General features: G+C 34.3%; 1 protein-coding gene across 1 annotated transcript in view; it reads left to right on the top strand.

Annotated features, from left to right (window-relative positions):
- The window catches only part of LOC149085090 (uncharacterized), a 146169-nt gene extending 129216 nt beyond the window's left edge, over positions 1–16953 (top strand). The window contains exons 52-55 of the mRNA XM_089232879.1: positions 147–348; positions 5674–5879; positions 14422–14535; positions 14629–16953. Coding sequence (XP_089089005.1) covers positions 147–348; positions 5674–5879; positions 14422–14535; positions 14629–14663 — 557 coding nt within the window. The 3' untranslated portion in view covers positions 14664–16953. The remainder of the gene's footprint in view (positions 1–146; positions 349–5673; positions 5880–14421; positions 14536–14628) is intronic.
- The last annotated feature ends 8962 nt before the right edge of the window (positions 16954–25915 follow it).

The raw sequence follows: 25915 nt of genomic DNA, 5'->3' as shown, positions 1-25915 counted from the left end.
AAGATTAACAATAAAGATGATCTATATTATTACTAACAAGAAATTATAAAAATATCTTTAGAAATAATTTTTCTAATCTTTTTATATTTATTTTTTGTATTACTCTAGATTAATTGTGTTGCTTTTGTTTGAAACATTTTCTACAGATGTATGTGATAACTATTGTGAAAATGGAGGAACCTGTGATGTTAATCCTCATACACATAAACCAAAATGCATGTGTCCTGCTAATTTCTTTGGTGATAACTGCACAGAAAAATCTGAATTTGTATATGTTGCAAGTGGAATTGCTGGATCTGTTATTGTGATCATTCTATTAGTTTTACTTGTATGGATGATATGCTCTAGGTAAGCTTTGTTAAGTTATATTCTTTCCTATAATTTTTCAGTTAGCAAAATTTTAAATGAAATGTTGATGTCCAAAATATAAATTGCTGTATATTCTGGTGGTGAGACTAATGATATATTCTGTGAATGAGACTAAATAGTGTATTGTGTATTTTCAGATATCTCTAACTACAAAACGAGTATAGCTTATAATGAAAAGCTTGTTATTACAAGCGATTTGCAAGTGATTTTCAAAAAGTTTGTTAAAAATCTGAAAAATAGGCGTTTATAGCAAATTGCAAAATTAGGAAGCACTTACTTTACAGTAGAGTCCTGAAAAATCTGAAGTGGCCTTGGTCCCATTATTGAAAAACTGGAATTATCCCAAAAACAATAGAAAATGCTTTAAATGTTTATTTTACTTAAAAAAACAAAAGACAAGCAAAAACAGTACTAACATACGTACTGTATTTTTATTCTTGAATAGGATGTGTTTCAGAAAATGAAGAATGTGAAAAGGGAGTGAAGCTGGGAGAGTGATTGAGAAGAGTTGGGGATGGGATTGATGGTGAAGGACATTGAGACGCTAATAGCTTTCAACTGCCTTTCCAATGATTTTACATAAGCAATTAGGGGACAAGCTATTGTCCACCATTACAAAGAAAATAATCAAACTTTCTCCTCTTTCACAGAGGCCCCTCCCCCACAAGTTAGAATGGTCTACGTCCATTCAAGGGAGTCTAGTATTTTATTACACCAGTTATCCATTATAGGAAGCTGGGGCTTCTTAGTCCCTTCAAACTGAAATTACTTTACAATATGTATGTACTATGCAGTATTCCTGGAAAAAATAAAGAAGTTGGGTTCTCTGAGGAAAAAGATAGAGAGAGAGAGTCTCAAGACGAAAATATGAAAATTTTAGTGGCTCGTATTATCTATAAACTTGAATTCTCAGGGCTCAAATTTTCGAGACTCTATTGTAATGTAAAGAAAAACTCTAGTTTTATCTTTCCTTTTTCTCTTTTCAAGAATTAAAGTGAAGGATGGCTTACATTTGCACACGAATCTCATAAACATGACTATGATACACTTCAAACAAAGGATGAACACAGAAAATTATTATTTTTTGCCATTGCTTTCTATTCTTGGGCTTTCCCAGTAAGGAACATGTGATGATTTCTTGTTGACTTTTGTCACTACCAGTGACTGACAGACCATGGTCATCTTTCAAAACAGGTTTTCAAGACTGTTTGCTAAATGGAAATGGGAGATATGTATGAGTGGATATTTGTCATTACAGAGTAGGTAGAGATTTTCAGCTTAAGAATGAGTATTTGTTCTCATTCGTTCCTCATTCTATAACCAGCGTCATGCTTTTTTTCCCTTTTAAAAATGAGAGGTTTTAAGACTGAAACCAAATATCAGTATAATTAAATATTCATCATGATTCCCCTTATGCATAATATAGGGGCTATTTATATACCTTTGTAGGTATAACTGTGGCATCGGAGTCGAGATGCTATGAATTTATAGCAACCATAGTAATTTGCAGCACTATGCCAAGCATATCCAGAAGTGATTTATAAATATAATTTTCATACCAAAATGAAAGATGAGCAGCTACAGGTCTAAAGCACTTCCAATGCCTGCCCCTCCCCACCTTGAAATCTGAATTTGTACCATTTTTACTTGTTTTTATTGTTATTACCTTGTAGTTCGTATTTTTATTCTTCCTGTATTATAGTGGTTGGTATCAGTTTTAACAAAGAGTTTTCACAAGAAATGAAATAGTTCATTAGGAGTGCTGAACATGTAAATTTACAAAGTAATTTATGAAAAAATTAATATACATGAGTGCATATTTACATAATTATTTAAATGGTTTCATTTTACTGTGTCGCATATGTATCAAATAGTGCTGTTAATACCTATCTCGATAACACCTATAAAAATATTGGGTTTAGGAACCCCTCGCCCCACTATATTTTTGAGCCCTCCCAATATTTTCAATAACTTCAGGCATTTTCATATATTGTACATCATATCATTTCTAATTTGATGACACAACAGTCAGTTTTAAATTCTCTCTCTGAGAAATGTTTCTCATGTACGACCCCTCAAGCAAAGACAAACATAGAAAAAAAAGGAAAAAGACGATTTTGAGTGAAAAATATGGTTTTTATCTACAAAAAATTCCCAAGGTTACATTCTTATCTCAAATTAGTGCAAATACTTGGCAAGCAAAAAAATGGTGTTTGTATTTCTTCCGTAGAATTTCTGGCATAATATTACGTCAGTAACACTGGACGGGTTAATGACTCCATAAAGCATGAAGTTGAGCTGCAAAGTAATAATTGAGAATTTCAATTGTTTAGTCAGTCAGCTAAATCATTTTGAGAATACAAAATTTTATGCAAATACATTTTAGAAAATCAATTGCTGTAAGCCAAAAATAAATTTAAAGATTGGAATCCTGTTAATATGCTACGTGGAATGGTCGTGGGATCATTATAAAGAGCATCGACTGTATAAGTATAAAATAATCTAATAGATAACTACAATACAGATAAAGCAAGAATTTTCTAAAATTAATTACCCATGGCAGAACAAAAAATTCTATTTGCTTATAACAGAAGTCTGTTATACTGATAATTTTTCCTGTGATTATGAGCGCTTGTTATAACAGACTTCTTCTGTATTTTGTGATTTATTTTGAATTTTTTTCATTAAGTTATCCTATATTCAAAAATGTTTTGCTTTTTTAAATTTGTTGTTGTGATTATCTGTTAATTAATTTTAAACCAGTTTGAATTTTGTGAAATTTTTGAAAAATCATTTAAAAAAACAATGTTTAAGCCAATGATTTTTCAGTTGTTAAATGTATTTAAGTGTTTTTAAAATTTTTATCATTATTTTCACACACAGGGTTGTTTGGTTTAAACCAGTGATTCCCAACATGGGCATTAACACCTCCTGGGGAGCGATGGAATGTTCCAGGGGGGCAGTAAAAACTACGGGTATAGCATAGGATTGTATGGGTTAGATTGCGTTGGGGGTGCGGGGAGAAAAAAAATCCTGAAGATGGGGGCAATGGGACAAAAAAGGTTGGGAAACTATGGTTTAAACCATGGTTTTATAATTTTATAATTTATTTCATTTATAATTTTTTCCTTGAAAAATATCATATTGGTTCATTTATTAGCCAAAACTTTTAATTTTTACATTTTATATTCTTGGGGTACATTCCAATGGTATATCTTTAAATGGCATAAGATGGTATAAGTGGTTATTTTTTCTAAAAAGTCTCAATATTTTCTAAAAGTCTAATATATATTTTTTTTTCATATGAAGTTAAGTTAGTTATTTAAAGTTATATACAGAAGCTAAAGTTTCTCATTCTTACCACATTTTATAACCTTTGGCTTTAGCAAATTCATGAATAAGGATTGCACTACACATCTAAATGTAGTGGTGTATTATCTCACAGGGTTTTTTTTCCTTCACAAAGAAACAGCAACAGTAGTGACACCTTCATGCTAAGGACAGGTGGTCTTATAATACAATAAAGACACCAGCTGTCCCCCTAAAGGACAAAGACTAGTGTACTAGTAATTACCTCACAGACATTTTCATTTTCTTTCCCATAAGAAGTAGCACATCTCCTACTGTATATCTCCCAGTCTTAATATTCAATAGTAGTTTTTTTATACATTTACCACTAAGCCCAGTTGATCAAGGTTCTACTGTATAGTAGTAATAGTTTTATGAAAAATAATCAGCTGTATACAGGGTGATTATAATTAAAGTTTTGATTCCAAAACTATACAATAAGTACTAGACAGAATAACTTGAAAATTTGCATGGATACTCCTGAAGCAATGGAAATTTCTTTGGCAAAAGAAAAAAAGTGCAAGTTGTGCAAAATGTGCAAGTAGACGATTCTGTACTTGGCCAGTAGTATAATTTTATGCAACCACATCATTTCGACACTTCAACAGCATCAGTGTGTGGATAGAACAACTTCTATCAAGATGCACATTGCAATACTAGCAAAGCAGCTGCTGAAGAACTATTTTGACAATAACAGGATGACATGACACCCAGCCAGCAGCCAGTTCACCTGACCTTAACCCTTGCAACTTCTGGCTTTCCGGTGGTATCTCAAAATGTTATGAATAGTGGTCGGATTGCAAATTTTGGTGAATTGCAAGCTCCAGTGCATCCCCTATATATTAGAAATTCCTCAGGAATATTAATGTAGGGGCACATTTGGTTTAATATAGGTGAATTGCAAGTGTATCCACATCATGACCCTGGCATACTCTGATCTGTTGTTGAACAAGGATTTTTGTGCTTTCACCTCATAGCTAGAACGAGGTGGACAACATAATACTTAACATTTCTTGAGCAAGTTGTAGTTATTTGTTCAATTACATTGTTTTTTTTAGATGTTTTCATGAATTATGAAATCTTGCAATGCTAAGTATTTAAGTTAAATCAATGCTAAGTAATTAAGTTATCATTTTGCCATTACTGGCTATCGTTTCCATTCTGCGAGCAAATTTCCCACGTGTTAGATGAGTACAGTGTTATTAATTTTACATTTTTAAGTATTTTTTTCCCTTTTGCCAAATAAAATTCCATTGATTCAGGAATATTTATGTCAATTTTTAAGTCATTCTGATAATTGTTCTTTTTTTACAGTGATTTGAAATCAGAACTTTAGTTATAAGCACCCTGTATATTGTGAATCATTGCTAAAATAATCAGCATTATTTATGCTTCATTAAATATATTATATTCACCTAATTTTTATTATAGTTTTTGCAAAATAGCTTCCTAATTAAGCATACTGAAAGTAACTGGAGAAAACATCTTTATATTATATGATTAATAATTACATTAAAAGAATTTTCAAACACAAAGTAATCCATTGAGTTAAGCAAAAAATAATTAAATTGCAAAAGTTGGTTTTTGTTAAAATGTAAGAAATATTTATTAATTGATTAATATGAAAATAGTGTTAATTACATTAAAAATTTTTTATTTTAATTAATTATTAGATGTTTGAATGATTTTTCAGAAATTTTATTGTTTTTAACATTAATGCTATTTAAAACAAAAACCAGTTTAAACAAAAAAAACCAGTTTAAACCAAAAAAAACCTGGTTTTTTTTGGTTTTTTATCAATCCTGCTTATATATGATCTGGTTTTGCTGTATTACAGTATTGAAAAGAACAAAACTGTTATGTGAGCAATTTTAGTTTTTCAGAAAATATCTCTGGTGTTTCTTCAAAATAATATTATTTCTGATTGAAATATATATATCTATGTATATATTTTAGATCAAATAAGAAGAAAAAGGTGAAGAAAATGCCTGAGCCACATATGGATTTAGCTGGGTCTCAAACAAACTTTTTCTATGGTGCAGCAGCACCATATGCTGAAAGCATAGCTCCATCACATCACAGTACCTATGCTCATTATTTTGAAGATGAAGATGATGAAGGATGGGAAATGCCAAATTTCTATAATGAAACTTACATGCAAGGTATGATAATAATAATAATTTGTTGATTATTATTATTGCTTCAATGTCAATGGAATTAAAATTCATAAAGTATTAATAACTCATAATTTATAATTATCAAATCTATTCCATGTATAAATAATGATGCTGAAGAAAGTGTCATACTAAAATAAAATAAAAGGTAATATATTTATAAGTATAGACTTCTGTGAAAAATAATTTGCTATCTAAGGGAAGGGTAAAATCTATTATCAGTATACTGGGGTAACTCTAGTGCTGGATATGTATAAAGGAAGCCAAGACCGTTAATCTTTTTTATGTTTTCATCTTCTCCTCACTTATTTTAATCTAATTAAATTTTCCTGATAAAGTATTTGTAGAATACATATGCACAAGAAAACCGACAAACTGATTAAATGAAGAGATAGAGGTGATAGTTTCTTCCATATTCATCCAACTTATCTACTCAATTTGGGAATTGCACATAATGGCTGATAAAAGTGATAAGTGGAGTGAGAGAAATTCATCAAATTTACTGAGATGATTAGGGATTATGCATATTAACTGGCTATTATGCATTGTAACCGGTTTATCAATTCTACCATAACAAGTACAAAACTAGCCAAAGTACTCAGCTTTGAATGGGGCAAGTGTAAATGCACAAAGTATGATGGAGCATATACTGTTTACAGAGCTGGTGTCGATTTCTTTGGGAGGAAAGAAAACTGGTATTTCTGGAAGGGAATCAGATGGATAGTACATATAGTAACTTAATCATGTGATTTTATATATATATATCAAACATTTTCTCACATTTGGAGGGGGAACCAGATGTCCAGATGCCCTTCCCTTGTAACGGCTTTGCCATTTAGTATTTTGTACAAAGACTCAGCCAAACACAGCCCAGGGGCCTCTGATGGCTTTGTATAGCAAAATCAATTGTACCAGACTTGTAAAAAGCCCAGTGTTCTGCCCAGCTGGGTACAAATGATGCTTTTAAGATGGCCTTGAGTAGATATGCTAAATTTTGTAAATACTAAAATTTTGTTAATACAAAAATATTATTTGATAATTAATTTTCACTCCAAATTTTTCAAAACATGGATTTTTGAAATGAAAATTAATGTAGAAACTCCACTAATCTTTGCTCAAGTCTCCACAATCACGTCTTCAAAAACGTGGTGGTTGGTAGAAATTTTAGATATGTATTGAGAGCACACACAAACATTACAGTCAGAAATATTAAATATATTATCAGTGTAAATGGAGTCAATACAATATACAGCTATAAAATAGGTGAGACCGATGGTAAATCATGATACAATTTTACACGCAAATACGTGTAAATTTTTTTTAAATTGGGACAAAAATTTAGGTAAAACATGTCTTACTCTTTCTTGCTATGGGTGAATCCCTATGGTACTTTCTTTTGTTTACATGAAACTGAATTTGCTTTGTGTGTGTGACTGCAATTTTTAAAAATGACTATTTCTAAAATCTGTGCAAATGAACAGATATCTTGTGTAGTATGCTTTGAAGGTTTTGATAACATCTTGGTTTATCAAAAAATAAAAATAAGCTGCTTGTGTTTACATGCAAGAAAACTACTTTCATCTACTTTCAATTCATAGATAGTTGTAGAACAGGTGCATTGTCATGGAAGAGCATAAAATTTGATAAATTTTTTTTTTAAGATTTGGTAATAAATTTATACTTCAGATATGAAATTGTAATCTTCTCAGTGCGATGTCACGGTGGGAAAAGTAGGACACTTTCCCCCCCTTTGACAAAGAAGCCTGACATATTTCAACCCAGAATTGTCATGTCAAATAAGTGAAATTTGATAAATGTAAATATAATTGTGTTTGTCGCGTGGAAAATATTTGAGCTTCTGTCTTTATATTATTGTGGAAAGCTGAACCGAATCTCGTGGTTGTCTAGTTCCTTTCCTCTTGTGTTATCATTCCGTCCGATATTCATAAAATGCCCGAGATCTGAACCACAGATCGTTCGTACAGAGTGGACACACACTCTTTATGCATCACACTGTATGTGTTTGTCGGAAAATCCTAAATATTAAATGCTTTGCTTTGACATCTCAATCATTTGAGCTCAACAACAAATTCCTTGAATTTTTCTGATTCTTCCTGTAAAATTTTGGGAATTTCCGAGTTAAATTGAACGAGAAAATGTGTGTTCTTTTGAATAATATATTCTTTCTTTTGTGAGAGAGACACACCTAATGATCCACTGATAATCAAAGATATTATCGCCATCTTGATGAGTCAGTTTTCTTGTTCCCACACGAACGCGTTCGTTCGGTACGTGTAAAAGGAAGATAAGATTCCTTTTTCTTTTTCCCTCTCACTGTTCGAAATCTGTTGTATATTTTTTTTTATACTTGAAAAGCCGATTTTTCGCTTTTTGCATATTCCAAGTCGATGGTTTTTTTTTTAAATAAGGGAAACAAACATTTTTGTTAACCAAGAGTTAAATAATTTTGAGACCGTGTGAGTTTTTCAATTTTAAAACATTTATATTTTTTTTCCTTTTTCTCTCCACTGTTTCCAATGCTTTGAAGAAAAAAAAAAAGGCTTGTGTTGTAAAATATTTTGAGGGAGAGAAACTATAATGTTATATATGCTTGAAATTATTCTCTGTTATCGAAAAAGTGTTGAATTTGAATTTTTCTAAGAATTTCCTTTGTTTGCATTTAAATTTTTCGGCATGTCGCGAAACAAGAATATTTATATATGATGTCGCATATCGTTGGAAAGCTAATTTTTTTCCCCACACAATGATGTTAATGTTTTTTCATTTTGATGAATATTTGTGCATTTAATCCGGAAATCTTATACTGAAAATTATTGTTGTCATTATAAACTTTGCTGAAAACCGTTCATTTTCTTAAATCGACCCCGTATTGAGAGAAGATGTTTTTCTTTTGGTTTCATGTTTGTGTTCGCGCCTCGTGATACAATTGGGTAAAATTTTGGATGACGCAGTTTGCGCGACGAATTAGAGGGTGCGCTTTCTCAAGCCCCGCCCATCACTCAATTTACATATTATCACTGAAAAACTTTGGAGGCGTGCAGTTCATCGGGACCAGTTGCACAAGAAAGCGTGGTCCCGCCGTTGAAGAATCCCCCCCCCCCCACGTAACTTGAAGAGCCCCTGAAACTCAAATCCCAAGTCAAGTCACTCAAAACCCCTATGTAGTTCTGAACTGCCAAAAGTCGTAACATTTTACTTGAAGATGTAAGTTCAAGAAAAACAGCTATAAAAATAACGGTATGAAGCATCGTCTCGTCATATCAGTTGCTCCAAACTGATCCAGGAAGGAAGGTTTACTGTCATGCCAGAAAGATGAAGCCCAGCAGCTGTCTCTTGCAGTCCAAGGATGGTACTTCGACCACACTACCCCGAGTGGTAGTACAGATGGAGAACTTTGATGCTCCGACATCGTAAAGTATGTGCACGGACCGTCGCTTCAGCAGATACAGAGGACATTAATCGTTCAATTCGCCAAGCAGATTCGCCAGTCAAAGGATGACTTATGAGAAAACGAACTGTCCGTACTGAGTGTTCAAGTTAAAGGGAACTGTTCATCGAAATCCGGTTGTCGAGAATGAAGTGACCTTAATATGAGAGATAGTGAGTAAATTTTCTCTTTTTTTTTTTTTTTTTTCTCTGCTGAAGCGACGGTCCGTGCACATACTTTACGATGTCGGAGCATCAAAGTTCTCCATCTGTACTACCACTCGGGGTAGTGTGGTCGAAGTACCATCCTTGGACTGGACTGCAAGAGACAGCTGCTGGGCTTCATCTTTCTGGCATGACAGTAAACCTTCCTTCCTGGATCAGTTTGGAGCAACTGATATGACGAGACGATGCTTCATACCGTTATTTTTATAGCTGTTTTTCTTGAACTTACATCTTCAAGTAAAATGTTACGACTTTTGGCAGTTCAGAACTACATAGGGGTTTTGAGTGACTTGACTTGGGATTTGAGTTTCAGGGGCTCTTCAAGTTACGTGGGGGGGGGGGATTCTTCAACGGCGGGACCACGCTTTCTTGTGCAACTGGTCCCGATGAACTGCACGCCTCCAAAGTTTTTCAGTGATAATATGTAAATTGAGTGATGGGCGGGGCTTGAGAAAGCGCACCCTCTAATTCGTCGCGCAAACTGCGTCATCCAAAATTTTACCCAATTGTATCACGAGGCGCGAACACAAACATGAAACCAAAAGAAAAACATCTTCTCTCAATACGGGGTCGATTTAAGAAAATGAACGGCTTTCAGCAAAGTTTATAATGACAACAATAATTTTCAGTATAAGATTTCCGGATTAAATGCACAAATATTCATCAAAATGAAAAAACATTAACATCATTGTGTGGGGAAAAAAATTAGCTTTCCAACGATATGCGACATCATATATAAATATTCTTGTTTCGCGACATGCCGAAAAATTTAAATGCAAACAAAGGAAATTCTTAGAAAAATTCAAATTCAACACTTTTTCGATAACAGAGAATAATTTCAAGCATATATAACATTATAGTTTCTCTCCCTCAAAATATTTTACAACACAAGCCTTTTTTTTTTCTTCAAAGCATTGGAAACAGTGGAGAGAAAAAGGAAAAAAAATATAAATGTTTTAAAATTGAAAAACTCACACGGTCTCAAAATTATTTAACTCTTGGTTAACAAAAATGTTTGTTTCCCTTATTTAAAAAAAAAACCATCGACTTGGAATATGCAAAAAGCGAAAAATCGGCTTTTCAAGTATAAAAAAAAATATACAACAGATTTCGAACAGTGAGAGGGAAAAAGAAAAAGGAATCTGATCTTCCTTTTACACGTACCGAACGAACGCGTTCGTGTGGGAACAAGAAAACTGACTCATCAAGATGGCGATAATATCTTTGATTATCAGTGGATCATTAGGTGTGTCTCTCTCACAAAAGAAAGAATATATTATTCAAAAGAACACACATTTTCTCGTTCAATTTAACTCGGAAATTCCCAAAATTTTACAGGAAGAATCAGAAAAATTCAAGGAATTTGTTGTTGAGCTCAAATGATTGAGATGTCAAAGCAAAGCATTTAATATTTAGGATTTTCCGACAAACACATACAGTGTGATGCATAAAGAGTGTGTGTCCACTCTGTACGAACGATCTGTGGTTCAGATCTCGGGCATTTTATGAATATCGGACGGAATGATAACACAAGAGGAAAGGAACTAGACAACCACGAGATTCGGTTCAGCTTTCCACAATAATATAAAGACAGAAGCTCAAATATTTTCCACGCGACAAACACAATTATATTTACATTTATCAAATTTCACTTATTTGACATGACAATTCTGGGTTGATTCAAATTTTGTTGAGTGGTCAGGAAAAACCAAACTGCAGCGATATTTATATTTTTTAATTTTTCGATAAGTAAAGTAAGGTATTTCAGCATCGTTTTTTTTTCTTTTTGGTATTTTGTTTTTGGCTATATGAATTAAGAATTAAAGAACCTAATGTGCATTTAGACCTCTGTGTGTTAACATGTTATTTTTTCTTTGTGACTTAATTGTTTCGGTTAAAATGCTCTAGTACATATTTATTCAACAGAATTACTCACCGACACACAAAGGGTTATTGCGGACACGGTAACAACACAAAAATGGTACCCCACTAATATGATCACCAGGCCAAAAGTTTTCTTTCTTGGAGTACTGTCAACTTAAATAGTACTCAACAATTTTGCACCACAACATAATTGGTGCTGTGAAAAACAACCATCATCACACGGGTGCCATAAAAAAATCCATAAAAACGTCAACCGTCACATTGATTTTTAAATTTTCAACAACCATCAACCACCACAGCTAATGACAGATACCATACAAGCCTTGGAATTCCATTTCTAAATAACAGCAAAGTTTTCACCTATATAAATATATAGTGTAGCTTCTCAAAAATGTCAGTGTAGGATCATCTTACTCGATTATTGCTTAATAATCTATACTGTCTCAACAATAATCCAGTGAGTATGCTTTGAATTTCAGGAATGAACATTTTTTGAAAACCATGTAACTTCAAAATTATGCTAATTGAGGTAGCGTAAGTCAAGGTATTCCTGTACAGACATGATAATGTACACAATACATGTGAATATCAGTCAACTGCTCCCCAGGGCTGGCGCCAGGCATGAGGCGACGAGGCAGCTGCCTAGGATGGCATGATTACAGGGGCAGCATTTCTTATGACAGATTTGTCATAACTGTGTTTTCACTCTCACTGATTTTTACACATTAAATCATTTTTCAGGGAAAGCGTGAGTAGGTAAATAAGCACAAACAAATACAGTACTTTTGAAATGCTGTTCAACTCTTTGTTATTCAATTCATCTCAATGCACTTTCTTTCCTGCACTTCCAAAAAGTGCTGCCAGTCTCTCCAGATAGGCCAGACTTTTCTAGTTGCATCGATCCTTTGGGAACATTGAAAATTGCATAAGTGATGGGAACTTTGGTGCATCTGGTTCTTCAGGTTCAGGTCTCTACAGAACCTGGTTTCTGAAAAATTAGTTTCCTTCTCTTCTTTGTAAAGAATTTTTTCACGCTTTATCAACATTTTTCAGTTGACTTTCCTTTTAGCTGAATACCTCAGCAAGGTTTGGATTCCTTGTTCAGCTTCCAACAAATGCCCCTTTCAGCCAACACCATGCTAGAGATAGGCCTATCTCTAGTGTGGTGCTGGTTGGGCTCAGGAATGTTTTGACTGTTCATTTTTGTATAACAGTGGTTCTCGAAGTGTGTATCGCGACTCCCAGGGGCATCGCAGTGAGATTGCGATATTCATGTGTGCCTGCTTGCTGCTTCGAAGTGGTTCTTTCTTGAGGCTGCTCTGGGGAGCTGTGGACAAACTTTAGGGTAAGGAAGTTGCGGGCAAGGAAAGTTTGAGAGCTACTGCTGTATACCTATATCTGTTCTCTTTCAGTCTGTTATCAGAATCATCTGATTGACTCATTTTCTTGCAAACAAAGTGCTATGAAAAAAAACGCTAGCTTTAGGCTATTTTTCTGCAGCGGTCTTCATAAAGTTTCCAAAAAAATTATTATATTTTGCTTGTTTTGATCCAACTTATTTCCATATTGTATAATTTGACAGCCCAAAATATTGCTAGACACATCTACACTATATTAGTGCCAAGTTTATATCTGACAAAGAACAACTTAAATTTTTGGGTCATTTATTGTCTGTGTACTTTCAATGGGATTAGACCAGTGTTTCTCAAAGTGAACATATGCCACTGCTCCTAGGGGCATCACCAACCTTTTTCAAGGCCTGACGACCTTTTTTGCTGCAAGCTGTTGACATTTATGATTGCCTATTTAGTGCTTTGAAGTATTTTTAGACTATTCTGAGGAACCACAGATAAACATTGTCACAGCAAAGGAGCCGCGGGTGGCAAAAGTTTAAGAACCACTGCTCTAAATCCTCAGTGTGTGAGATCTGCCCCTCCCCAGAGAGTCATAGCCCACTCTTTGGGATCCAATGTATTAGGCGGGTAATAGACATGTCAAAAGAAAACTCTTTTCAGATAGCCATGTCCAAGGTGCGGCAAAAAATTATTCATTTCAGGCTGCAAAATTCCTACGACTGGGCCTCTCTCCTTAATAGTAAAATTGATACTTTTTTAAAAGTACTTTCTCTAGATCAGTGTTTCTCAACTGCCCAGGGCTCTAACGTCATTCATACCATGCTGCGACTGGTTCACAGTTTCTTTTTTTCACATTAATTTCCCATTACTCATGTAGATGACTGGGCCTTCCACTCACAAAAATAAAATCAAACCAGGCCATGGGTTTCTAGGTTGAGAACCGATGCTCTAGAGAGAAAGAATTGCAACCCAATTTACTCTGTAGTAAATTGGTCTATGGTGCTATGACAGGATTTGGTGTGTGGTTAAAAAACTAAAGAAAAGTATAGATGGTATCATTGTATGGGAGTGCCACTGTATATAAAAATATGATATTCATGTTTAAATATATTAAAACAATGTATTGATATAGTTTTCATGCTAATTCAGACATTTATTTGATCATGAAGCCATCCTTTCTATTCCAAGTTTAAAAAAAACCTATATATTATATATATATATAGTACATCATTTTCTGAATGAAACCAAGGCAAATTGATATTATTTGAAAAGAGAGAACAAGTAATATTCTCCAGGGACCAAATCCTGACTGTAAGCCTGATGATTCCATACTCCTACTTGAATTTTTGTAAATGATTGCAGAGTACAAAGAGCAGTGACTTCTTACTACAATCTGAGACCACTTTTTTAAACTAGAAATTTTGTACTACATAAGTTTGAGTAAGGTAACACAAAGCTGTTAAAACTCTTACATAAATATAACTAGTACAATCTGTTTAACTTGTATGTAAAATTTATTCACCTGCTTCATTATAAAATTAATTTATTGGAACCTTTATTTTATTTCCCTAGTACATTTTATTCATACAAATATATGTGTATATATATATATTTTTTAGATGGTTTTCATGGAAAAACTAACACACTAGGGCACAGCAATGCAAGCATTTATGGAACCAAAGAAGATTTATATGATAGGTTACGAAAGCACCAGTACATGGGGAAAAAAGGAGGTGAATGGATAAAATTTTATATAATTTCAATAAAAAAATTTTCCCTTCAATAAGCACTAAAAATTGTTTAATGAATTTATTTATAAATTTCAGATTCAGCTAGTGAAAGTGAAGACCAGCCACACTGAACTGTAATTTGGTGCATTTATTTTATTATGGCAGTCATCAGCTATTCATATGAATGTTTTATTGAAGTCTTTTTTTTTTGTTTGTTTGTTTGAGCGCCATGTATTATAACATTTGGAAGTTGTGACAATTTTGTCTTGTTTAAATTTGTGTTTTCAGAAGTTTTTATTGCTATTTATTTTTAAATAATTGTTTTGTCATTTTATAGGCTTGATTGATTGGAAATGAGATTTTGAAACATGTTGCATATTTGACAGTATTTCACATTCACAGAATCATATATTTTCTCCAAATGTAAATAGTTTATAAATATATATTGAACCTATCAAAGGCCAATTTTGATATGTTATTTTGTAAATTTTGAATTTCACAACTTTTTTTTTGACAATCAATAGCTTTTTATTTGAGTTGATATATTGATAACATGACATTTTGACAAAATTATTTGAAAATATTAAACAAGGATGCAAAGAAAACACTCATGGAAGTGAGAACTATTGAGTTATTTGTCCTAATTAGCTATTATTGACTCTTAGGGTAAGTCGAAAGTTTTGATTTTTTCAAGTAAGTTTTAAGATGAAGTTCATGAGTACAGGAAATGCAGAATTTTTTGAATGAATTTTTCATGCACAGTAAAATAATGAATCTTTTTCTATAAACCATTTAAAAAAAAAATCATAAAAATTTGCTTTTAAATTTATTGGTCTTATTAGTGCAAATGAAAATACTAATAAGCTATTGAAAAAAAAGTAAAAAACCGTGGAAGAAAAAAAAATGTTTATGCAAAACTTTTGAAAGGCAATAAGTATTATAGGCTCAGTAACTAAAAAGTCTCAGCTATTACAAAGTCAAAATAACTTGAGTTTTTTAAACGGATTGTGTCATTTGGCAGATACTTATTCAAAATAAATTTAGTTTTATGACATCTTTCATGTTGCATATATATTGAAATAATTAAATATTTATATACATTTAGGATTAATAAAAAAAAATGGCAGGCAGTAAACATAAGGAAATAATTATAACTTAATTTTGACTCTGTAGGCTTCAAGGCCTAATTCATCTTTATAACTACTTGAATAATTTTGAAAGAAATGAGGCAAGGTCATGGGCAGAAATATAGGATGCTGGGGGGGGGGGGCAACATATCTAATATATACATGCACTATTGACATCATCACTATGCCCTCGTTCTAGCCCTTCTTATCTCTGCCTGTGGACAGAGGATTTTAAAATAGTGTTTTTATATTAGTGTTTCCAGCATTTTGTACTTTGAGCTGATGCCTATTTCACATAAAAAGTAAGATATTATGGTTACACCCATAGGCGGAGATAAATGTGAAAGATTGGGGGGGGGGCATGATCACGATGATGCCAGTTCATATATATGCATATACTGGCTCCATCATTGATGCTAGGGTGGCCTCCGTATCTCCGCCCATGATTACACCATAAAATATTGAGACACAGGTATATGTTAGACTATTATAATGTCTTTGTGCCATCATCCCAAATTATTTCATTGGTTTAATTACATTTACTGTATTTACCTGTAGCTTTTTAAGGAAAGAGAGGAAACAACTTATGTCCCTCTTTGAACTCCTGGGGCATATTTTAACTTATTCTTGTCATAATATTTGTACTTTCTGTTGATTCCTGCTCAATGTTATCCTCTTTTCCTACCTCAAAGGCTGCAAAAAAACCCCCTATTCTTCATCACTGAGTTTTGTCTCAATGTTTCTCAAATTTTATTTTAATTAGATGTGCAATATGTATGAATTTTGTGTATGATAATGACTGTTTTTTTTCAGTAAATTTACAGCAAAAAAAAAAAAAAATAAATAAATAAAACTATACTTTTTTGTTCTGGAAAAAAATGTAATTTTTTTTGCTCTAGTCTCCCATTCTTTGATTGGTACATTTCAGTCTCTATATTATAATTGTATGAATGGGGATATTGTTGATTGCTTTGGTTCACATCAATTAAAAACATCAAACATGCTGTTAATTATGAATGTAAGTAAAAAAAAATATTTATGTTAAAAAAACCAAACTAATTGTTGTTTGCTTATTTTGGTTTAGAATTGTGATTTCACCTGCTTATTTGTGTTATCTTTAAAACTTTGTGTGAAATTATTGTGAAATGCATATATAGATCAAAGAAGTCTTAGAAAGTAAGCTTAAAATGTATTTTTGTTGTCAGTGAATGTGCAAATGTTCATTTCTACCGTTTGTGCCTTTGTTCCAGAGATACTTTGATGTATAAAGTTGTTGAATAAATTCTTAATGTCATTTTGAGATTTTTCATTATTTCAAAATCGGGATACATCAATGGAAAAAGAGGGCTCTCTCTCTATATATATATATTTTTATATTTCTATATATATATTTATTTTTTTTTCACAAGATACATTTTTTTTCATGTATTAACTTTTACATATCCTACCAGTTATTTTTCTGAGATCAGTTTTCTGATGACAAAATCAATTTTTTTTTTGCAAAATTATTACTGCAAAACCCAGTCAAAAAAGAACATTATTGCTTTTCCTTAACCGTGAAAAATTATGCCTATAACAAAATGTCAAAAAATTAAATAGATAGACCATAACAGGCAAAATGCTCAACAACATGGCTGAAAAAAAAGATGCCCATAAAAAATATGGATGTCAAATATATCTGAGATACAGCAACCCAAAAAAAGATTATCATGAAAAAATACTGATTACAATAAAATATAATACACTGCCCATAGAAAAAATTACAGTTGTCTTATCTAAGAATGAATAAATCACTTCTCAATTTTTCCCAAGATGTTTATTGTATTTCTTTTTGAACATGTCCATTGTGGGGTAGAATTCCTGATAATTGGAGGTTTTTATGCTATTTCATTTATTCACAACCCTGTTAGAGAAAAATTCCCTGTGACACCACAATAGGGTTACCAGATGTCCTTTAGGAGGGCATATCCTTCTTTTTGGTGCCATTTCAAACGCCCTTCTACATTTCGGAAAATTTGCCCGTTTGTCCTTTTTGGGTTTCTGGAAATATTTTTCTTTTTTTCTGGGGAAATTTTTTTTCCACTCTGAAACATATCCGTTCATTGATATGAGTGTTTTTGTGGGTTTTTCACATGCATTGATCATCAATAGCCTTCGAAATTCCCAGATTTGTTTTGTTTTAGCTTTTGTTTAACATGTGTTTTTAGGAAAAATTATTGTTGTCGCGTAGGTTACCAGATGTCCTCCTTTTAGATATGTCATTTCAAGCATCTTCCTACATTTTGAAAAATTTGCCCTTTTGTTCCCCACTTCAGGTTCCCAGAATTAATTTTTTTTTTTACTATGAAACATTTTCTATTTATTGATATGAATGTTTTATTGCGTGGTCCCCCCTCCATGTGTACACGTCTAGAGCAGCGCAGATGCTTTCGTAATCACGACCCAAATTACTTCAGGATAATATGAAAAGACAGTCCGAAAAATTGTTCTGGAAGTAGGAAGCCGCAACATCCATTTTGAGATTACCATTGTTTCCTCAGCAACAGGTGGGAGAAGTGTTACTCCATGCAGAAATAAAGGCAGTAGGAAACAAAAGACACTCAATGCCAGAGGCACCCACAGGAAGAAAATATTGGGGAGGGGCTGAAAGTTGCTGGTCGTCCCGTATATACGGGTCTCAAGCACGTACCAAGCAGGAGAGGTCTCAAGCAGGAGAGGGAAGATGCATTGCATTGTTTTTTTAGAAGTTATTGGGGGGTCAAATGGTCTCAGCTCCTAGGTTCCGGCGCCTATTTCAGGGCCGTAGATGGCCCTGCGCCTATGCTCAATGCTGATTTCAATGCCCATTTGCTCTAGCAAAAAAAAAAAGCAATGCTCTGTCAAGATATATGATTCAATTCCAAGCATAGGCGGGGATAAACTGGAGAGTTTAAAAGTCTTGTCGAATAGACGTCATAATCATCATCAGCATCACTCCTGAGGGACATACACTGGATGATTCCATGGAGGAAAGAATTTAACATTGATTTCAAATTTTTATTTATATCCTCTCAAGCGGGAAAATGATAATTAATGTCTCCGTATTGGCTTATATTATCCATTTGCATCAATCCATATAGTTTAGGATGTTTTTAAATGAATTATGGGCCCATATAAATTACATCGAAGAACCGCAGCTTTATTCAAGCATTTTTTTGAAGGAAAAACGGGCAGATCGATATCTTGAAGTTAAAAAAAAAATTGAAATTTCTAGCTCCCATTAAAAAGAAGAAAAAACGATTCATTTCTATGCTTCTTTAATTTAGATTTGTTTCTTTCATGAATCGCGCACAGGAAGTCGCCATATTGGTAGGGTGACCATACGTCCCGTATTTCCCGGGACAGTCCCGGTATTTTCTGTTTTTTTGGCTGTCCCGACTTCTTAGCAAAAGTGTCCCGGTTTTTCCCGTATTTTGCACGAAGCCTACTTGAATTTTTATTCTTTATTGAAGTCAAAGATTGAAATTATTTTCAAGTTATAAATTATATTATGATAACTACAACTATAAATGAGTATATGAGCCTCCCACATTTGTCTTAGTGAAATTTTTTTTTCGTGGAATTCATTTTAATCCACTGCAATTAGCAGTAATGCTGCATTTCCCGTCATTGTGATTTCTCCATTATTTCAATAATATTTGGCAACTTTGTTCGTTTTCGGCGTCATTTTTGGCAATAATTGGCGATGTCCCGTATTTTCCCGTATTTTGAATCCCAATGTCCCGTATTTCTGTTGAGGAAATATGGTCAGCCTACATATTGGTTACCTTGTAGGTCCCTCAAAAAAAAAGGGAATATCACGTGATCCAAAAAGCCTCATTGGTAGGCTGACCATATTTCCTCGAGAGAAATACGGGACATTAAGGTTCTAAATACGGGAAAATACGGGACATCGCCAATAATCGCCAAAAATGGCGCCAAAACCGAGCAAAGTTGCCAAATATTGTTAAAATTGCGGTAAAATCACAATGGCGGGAAATGAAACGTTACTGCAAATTGCAGTGGATTAAAATGAATTTCACGAAAAAAACGTTCACCAAGACAAATGTGGGAGATAAATATTCTCATTTATAGTTATAATTATCATAATATAGTTTATTAGTTGAAAAATAATTTCAATCTGTGACTTCAATAAAGAATAAAAATTCAAGTAAGCGTCGTGTAAAATACGGGAAAAACCGGGACACTTTTGCGAAAAAGTCGGGACGACCAAAAATGCAGAAAATACCGGGACTGTCCCGGGAAATACGGGACGTATGGTCACCCTACTCATTGGAGGAGTCCGATAATGCTTTCCAGTAGTCTTTTAACTACAGTGACGCCATCTGTTGTAGAAATTGGGAAACGTGAAGTAACCAAGGGTGCGCTTGCAGTTTTTAACTGTTCTTTCACAGTTTTTCAATCGGGTAACCCCAGACATAGCTATGAAACTGACCAGAAGGTGGAGCAATTCATACATAGAGCACACACTGAGCTATAAGGAAAGCTATAACTGACGCAAATCTAGACTGACCATATTTTCTTGAGAAAATACGAGAAATTCAGGTTCAAAATACGGGATATTGTCGATTATTGCCAAAAATGATGCCAAAAAGTGAGCAAAGTCGCCAACTCATGCTAAAATAAGATAAGTCACCAATCACGGAAAACAATCTCCACTTCAAATTTCAGTGAATTAAAAAGAAAAGAAAAACAATTGTTTGAGATGAACATTCTTGTTTGTAGACGTAATTATCGTAATGCAATTTTTGAGTAAGAAAGATAATTTTGATCGTTGATTTGATAAATAAATAGTCAAGTTGGCTTCGTTAAAAATACGTGAATGCGGGACTGTCCCGGTATTTTCTGTTTTTTTGGCCGTCCCGACTTTTTGGCAAAAGTGTCCCGGTTTTTCCCGTATTTTACACTAAGCCAACTTGAATTTTTATTCTTTATTGAAGTCAAAGATTGACATTATTTTTCAACTCATAAATTATTTTACGATAATTACAACTATATATGAGAATATTAATCTCCCACATTTGCCTTGAACGTTTGTCTTTCGTGGAATACATTGTAATCCACTGCAATTTGCATCATTTCCCGCCATTGTGATTTTTCCGTAATTTCAACAATATTTGGCATTTTTGTTTGGTTCTGGCGATAATTGGCGATGTCCCGTATTTGGGAACGCAATGTCCCGTATTTCTCTCGAGGACATATGGTCAGTCTACTCTAGACCAATCTTCATTTATTCTTTTTTTGTCTTCTGTTTAAGGCACTGAGCTATAAGTAAAGCTTACTTATAGCTCAGTGGTTTAAGGAGAGAAAAATTATTATGGCGGTGGTTTTTTGTCGGTATAGTGACGCCATCTGTTAGGGAATTTGAAAAAGTGCCATTAGCAAGGGTGCGTGCGCAAGCGTCCTCCTTTCTCAGAGAGTTTTCGGTTTAAAGAATTATTATTTCTTTTTTTCTGGGGAAATTTTTCTCTCCACGTTGAAACACGTATTTCTGCATTAATATGAGTGTTTTTGTGTTTTTTACCCACAAGCATTCACCAATAGCCGTAGAAATTCCTAGAATTTTTTCTGCTTTTAGAGTTGGGAAAAATGGTTGCCTTACGGCCGTATTCACCAACACAGTTTAAACTACAATCGCAGGTTAAAACGATTAGCGATCGACACGGATTGGACCTCAAAAATTTCCCTTTTGACTAAATTTTTCCCCCAAGCATTCCGAAAAATGTGCTGCTATCTAGAACTCCTTAATACACGCGTATATGAAGGCGTCTTACTGCTATCTAGCGGGAAAAACACGTAATCAAGTATTTTACAGTAGAAAAGAGTTGCACTGCATTTATTCCTATTTTTTCAAAAAATTCTTTTGTTTGATGAACTCCCACAAATCCTACGAAATTTCCCATTTGGTCAAATTTTGGCCAACTTTTCCCACGAATATGGGAAATTTCCCATGAGTTACCATCGCTGGATTGCAGTTGAAACTATGTTAGTGAATACGGCCGTTAGCCAATTTTATTAGTTGAAATAGTGGCACCATCTATTGGGGAAATTGGGATAAGTGACGTCACTAAGGGGATAAGTCACTCATTGGGATAAGTGTACAGTACACAGTCAATACCTTCTAGAGTAGAAGGTATTGCTCTAGAAGGTCTGCTCTAGAAGGTATTGACACAGTGCGTGTACAGGCGTCCTCCTGTCTTAGTTTGTGAATTGGTGAATACTACGTCTAAGCTTTCTTGACTGGGGTTACTAACCATCTTCCTTTTTAATGTCATTTCAAGCGTCTTCCTACGTGTGTGTGTGTGTTTTTTTAATTTTTTTTATTAAACAAACTGCACAATGGACAAAACAGACAAAAAAAAAAAAGAAATTTAAACAAACACTTTTCGACCCAAAGGGATACAAATAACCTTCGTATTGATACATTACATAGAGAATTTCGGGGCAACATACAAAGGTATATTATTAAAGGTTTATTATTATTATGGAACATTAAAGGTATATACGTTTCAGAAAACTCGCTCTTTTGCATTTTCTAGGATGTAACCAATAATCTTACTGGTGGCAATTTTCAAGTTTTATAAAAGTACTTTTATCAAACTCTTATAGTGTAATTCCGGCCTTAGAGTTGGGAAACAGAGTTGTGTCCGGGTTTATTGGTCGGACTAGTCATGCCATCTATTGAGGAAATTGGAATGAGTGAAGGCAGTAAGGGTGCGCTTGCAGGCGTCCTGCTTTGTCTCTTTGTGAATCTAGTAACCCGAGTTTTCAGTTGGGAAAAATTTAGTTTATTTCTAGTTTAGTTGGTGCTGGTGGTTTCCTCTTTTTTTTTTTTTTGAAGAAAAGTGGCGCCATCATGTGCGCGCAGGCATCCTCCTTTCTCAGTTTCGAATCTGGTAAACCTATAATCTAGGAGGTATTGATTTGATAATTCTATCTGTTCATGAAGCTGTATATATATATAATGGCGTCCTCTATTGGATATTTTTTCAAAAATGCCTTCTATTGCAAAATCGTTGTGTACCGTAATTCCACATAACTATGATCTCAAGTAGGGTGACCATACATCCCGTATTTGTTGTTGTATTTGTTTTTCCGTTTTTTTGGCTGTACCGACTTTTTTGTAAAAACGTCCCGGTTTTTCACGTATTTTCAACGAAGCCAACTTGACTTTCATTCTTCAAATCAACGACAAAATTATCTTCCCAACTCAGAAATTAGATTATGATAACTACGCGACTACAAATAAGAATACTTATTTCCAACATTTGTTATATTTTTTAATTCACTGCAATTTGAAGTGGTGCTCCATTTCCCCCCATTAGTAACTTTTCTGTGATTTTAGCATGAGTTGGCAACTTTTCTTACTTTTGGCATCATTTTTGGCAGTCATTGGCAATGTGCCGTATTTTCCCGTATTCCGAAGCAGATATGGTTAGCCTACTTATGAAGCATAGTTGAGAGAATGTATCATAACTATAATCATACAATGTTCAATAGTTTTTAATAAAAAACGCAGATTTGCAAAAGACGGAGAGACAAATTACATATTTATTTTAATGCAACCACTTGCTCTTACAAAAAAAAAGTACAATTTGAATCGATATAAAATCAGTGAAAATTTGTTAAATAATTAAAACAAAAATTAACTACATTTTCTGTTTACATGACTGATTTAAGTTTTTTTCCCTTAACCTCATATGTCCTTAAACTCAGGCCATGGCCTTCACATCCTGGAGCAGGGTCCCTAGGCTGGGATCTTTTGCGGGCCCCCCAACCAGACTTTCACGGGCCCCTTTATGATGAATTTATAGCGTGAAAAAGCAAAAAAACTGTGAAAATCGTCCCAGGCCCCAGGACGGGAGCCTTGTCAGCCCACCCTTGTGGGGGCCATGACTCAGGCACACGGAAGAGTTTCTTTGTGGTGCTTTATTGCTTTGGTTTCGCATTGATTTTTTAATATCCTTGTATACGAACGACGAATGCGCCGTTATATACGGAGAAAGCAAGGTTTCAATTATAATAAAGTTTATATAGCCATGAGCAAAGGTACGACTCACCGAGCCGATACAAAAAAAAACCATCTGCCTTAAAAGGCGGGAAAAATAACATAGATGATAATTATGTAAGCGGTGCTATCTAGTAGCGATAGAGAAAAAGAATATATGAAATACTACAGCTACGTACACAAACATACTCCCACCTCATCAAGAATATAGGCATGGTGTCATATTATTCTTGATACATGGGTAGAACACATATCTTAGCAATTGATTAACAAATTAACAATTTCCTTTGAAAACACCCCCTAGCAGTTCGAATAGTGACTACTCGAACATAACATCTCTTTCTCTACTTTGATGAATTTTATTGCATTATCAATGTAAATATGGTTAGTAGCACCTGCACGTGAATGAAGTCGTTGAAGGGTTGCACTAAATGCACTTGCTTTCGGGGCAAAACATGCAAAAACAGCGATATATTTCAGGAATGTTACAAACGTCCTCCCACCCAAAAGATACCATCACCACAACTTTCAACGGATGCATTTTCAGAAGAGACATCCCAAGAAATATGTGCAATTGGTTCCAATGAATTAGAACGCCACTTTCTCAGATGAAAACCATGTTCTTTGAAAACATCGATAAGCTGCGGCTGCGAATAAATGTTTATAGTGTTTGTCAAATCATCACAATCGGATAATATATCGTCAACATACGTGTCGTTCTTAATGACGTCAGCAACAGCTGATAAGCTCTCCTCATAGTTCAAGGCCATTTGATGCAATGATCTAGTAGCGAGGAAAGGGGGCCGATGATATCCCGTAAGTTACCGTGCACAGTTGTTATTCCCTTGTCTGTGCACTCTTATAACCGCTCCAAACTATTCGTTGATACCTTTTGGTCAGCAGGATCAACTACTACTACTACTACTAAACCACACATGCACCTCGCCCATATTCCTCTGCTGAACCTCTAACGAATTGGTACATGTTGGAATGTTCGTGTATGTGTAGTGAAACCTGACGTGAAGTTTGTTTCTGTGTAATGTTTGTTATGTGTAGTGCCGCCATCTGTCACCAGTTTTCCTAACTATGAGTGAAGTGTAATGATTGAATAATTTATCCTTGTAGGCCAGCAGGATCAACTAAGATTTGACGATACAATTTTTCGATGTTCGATCCGCAAGCAAATTTATGAATAGGGAAGTTGAGAAGAATAGGGAAAATGTCACATGCATCCTACACCGAGAACAGCATTCAAAGATGCTGATGTGGATGGCTGACAAGAGTGGGGCTTGAAGGTTTCAGTACATCATGATGAGGCAGGTGAAAAAATCTTTGTACTATCTGCAGCAAGGTCCCTCGAAGACACTTCCACCATGTGCCCCAAAACTTCATATTCCTCCATGAAATGTTTATATTGAATACCCATTTCAGGATTTTTCTCAAACTTCTTTTCCATATTCAATGAACGAGATATCGCTGGTGGTTTGGAGATATCAAAAGTATCTGGAGAATTCTTTAATTGTGATTTTACCACAAAGCTGCCATGTTCGCTGATAAGATAATTGTCCTGATGTCTCTCACAAAATGCCTCTTCATGGGACACTTTAGGAATCTCATCAGAATCCCAAAGGTGTTTCAGTGTTTCATCGATATTCAATTCAGAATGAAGACATATCAAATTATTAGCTTCATTACATTTTGTAATGAAGCCAAACAATGTATTTTGGGCGATGAGTGCACTATCGTTATCCCGTATTTGCCCTGGGCGTATCAAAGAGAAAAAATGCTCAGCTCCAATAATCATGTCAATACTTTTACACTTATCAAAGTAAACATCAGCTAATTTAAGCAAATCAGCATAAGAATTCAGTTCATCCGAACTCGGTAGGCAATGTGTGTGTGGAGTCGTTAACTTTCTCAAGATATACGAATCAATGTCAATATAATGATTATCATCAGGGGCCGTTCAAGTATTACGTAAGAACATTTTTAGCCATTTTTGACCCCCTTCCCCTCCTTGTCAGCAAAAGTCAGCAAAATTTCGTCATCAGCTCTGCCCCTCTGAATCCAACTCATATTTTCATAAAGGGTGGTTGATGACGTAAGCATTATCCAACCCCCCCCCCCTTGTCATCAAAAGTCAGCAAATCGGAAATCCCCCTCCCCCCCATCGATGATGACGTAATACTTGAACGGCCCCTCATAGGTA

Source organism: Pholcus phalangioides, unplaced genomic scaffold (assembly GCF_987345545.1).
Source record: "Pholcus phalangioides strain wild (caught in Gottingen) unplaced genomic scaffold, Ppha-v1.0 ptg000007l_1, whole genome shotgun sequence".
Classification (NCBI taxonomy): Eukaryota; Metazoa; Arthropoda; class Arachnida; order Araneae; family Pholcidae; genus Pholcus; species Pholcus phalangioides.
The sequence above is the reverse complement of the archived record's forward strand: the minus strand, read 5'-3'. Positions and strand labels throughout refer to the sequence as shown.